The following is an 872-nucleotide window of genomic DNA, read 5'->3' as shown; positions in this document are numbered from 1 at the left end:
CGAAGGCGGCCGGGTGCAGGGCGGTCAGTGCATTGCGGCTCAGATCCAGTGCCTCCAGGCTGTCCAGCGGCTCCAGTAGGGTGGCAGGTAGGTGGATCAGCAGGTTCCCCTCCAGGCGCAGCTCCTTCAGCGAACCCAGCCCCCTGAAAGCATCCGGGGCCAGGTGAGACAGTCGATTGCCACTGAGTGAGAGCTTTGCCAAGCCGGGCAGGTGCTGGAAGAGCCCCCCTGTCAGCTGCCGCAGGCTGTTGCTGGCCAGCAGCAGGGTGTGAAGGGAGCGCAGCGGCCCAAAGATGTCGGGGTGGCGAAGGGAGGTCTGCTGGTTCCCTGAGAGGTCGAGGAAGCGCAACTTGGCCAGGCCAGTGAAGGCACCGCGACTCAGCCAGCGGATGCGGTTGGACTCCAGGTGCAGATAGAGTAAGTTTGGAAGCCCTGAGAAAGTGGAATCGCCCAGCGAGCCCAGCTCATTGCCATCCAGTCGCAGCTTCACAAGGCTGCCGAGGCCAGAGAAGGAGGCAGCGCTGAGACGGCCGATCTCGTTGGCGTTCACGTAGAGGATGCGCAGCTTGGCCAGGGTGCTGAGCGTGCCAGGGACCAGCGCTGGCAGCAGGTTGTTGCCCAGGTAAAGCTCCTCCAGCCGCTCCAGGCGCTCAAAGGCCTTGGGGTGCAGCGAGCGGATCCGGTTGTACTGCAGGTCCAGGCGCTGGAGCCCTGCCAGGCGGTGGAAGTCGAAGGCGGAGATGTTGGCGATGAAGTTGCCCCCGAGGCTGTAGGTGAGGATATCCTGCGGCTCGGCAGTCTTGGGCACGGTGCGCAGGCCCCGGTTGGTGCAGAGGAGGTGCTGGTGCTGCTGGCAGTCGCATGGCTCGGGG

At 64.9% G+C, this 872-nt stretch overlaps 1 protein-coding gene across 1 annotated transcript; it reads right to left on the bottom strand.

The window, feature by feature from the left end:
- Position 1: 1 nt before the first annotated feature.
- TRIL (TLR4 interactor with leucine rich repeats) lies at positions 2-871 on the bottom strand (the record flags this gene model as incomplete). Its single annotated transcript, XM_017732071.1, has 1 exon — positions 2-871. A coding segment is annotated over one exon (870 nt), but the record flags the coding sequence as incomplete, so codon positions are not given.
- Position 872: the final 1 nt, after the last annotated feature.

The sequence above is a fragment of the Corvus brachyrhynchos genome, unplaced genomic scaffold (genome assembly GCF_000691975.1).
Source record: "Corvus brachyrhynchos isolate BGI_N302 unplaced genomic scaffold, ASM69197v1 scaffold53, whole genome shotgun sequence".
NCBI classification, from domain to species: Eukaryota; Metazoa; Chordata; class Aves; order Passeriformes; family Corvidae; genus Corvus; species Corvus brachyrhynchos.
This window is presented reverse-complemented; position numbering and strand designations above follow the sequence as displayed.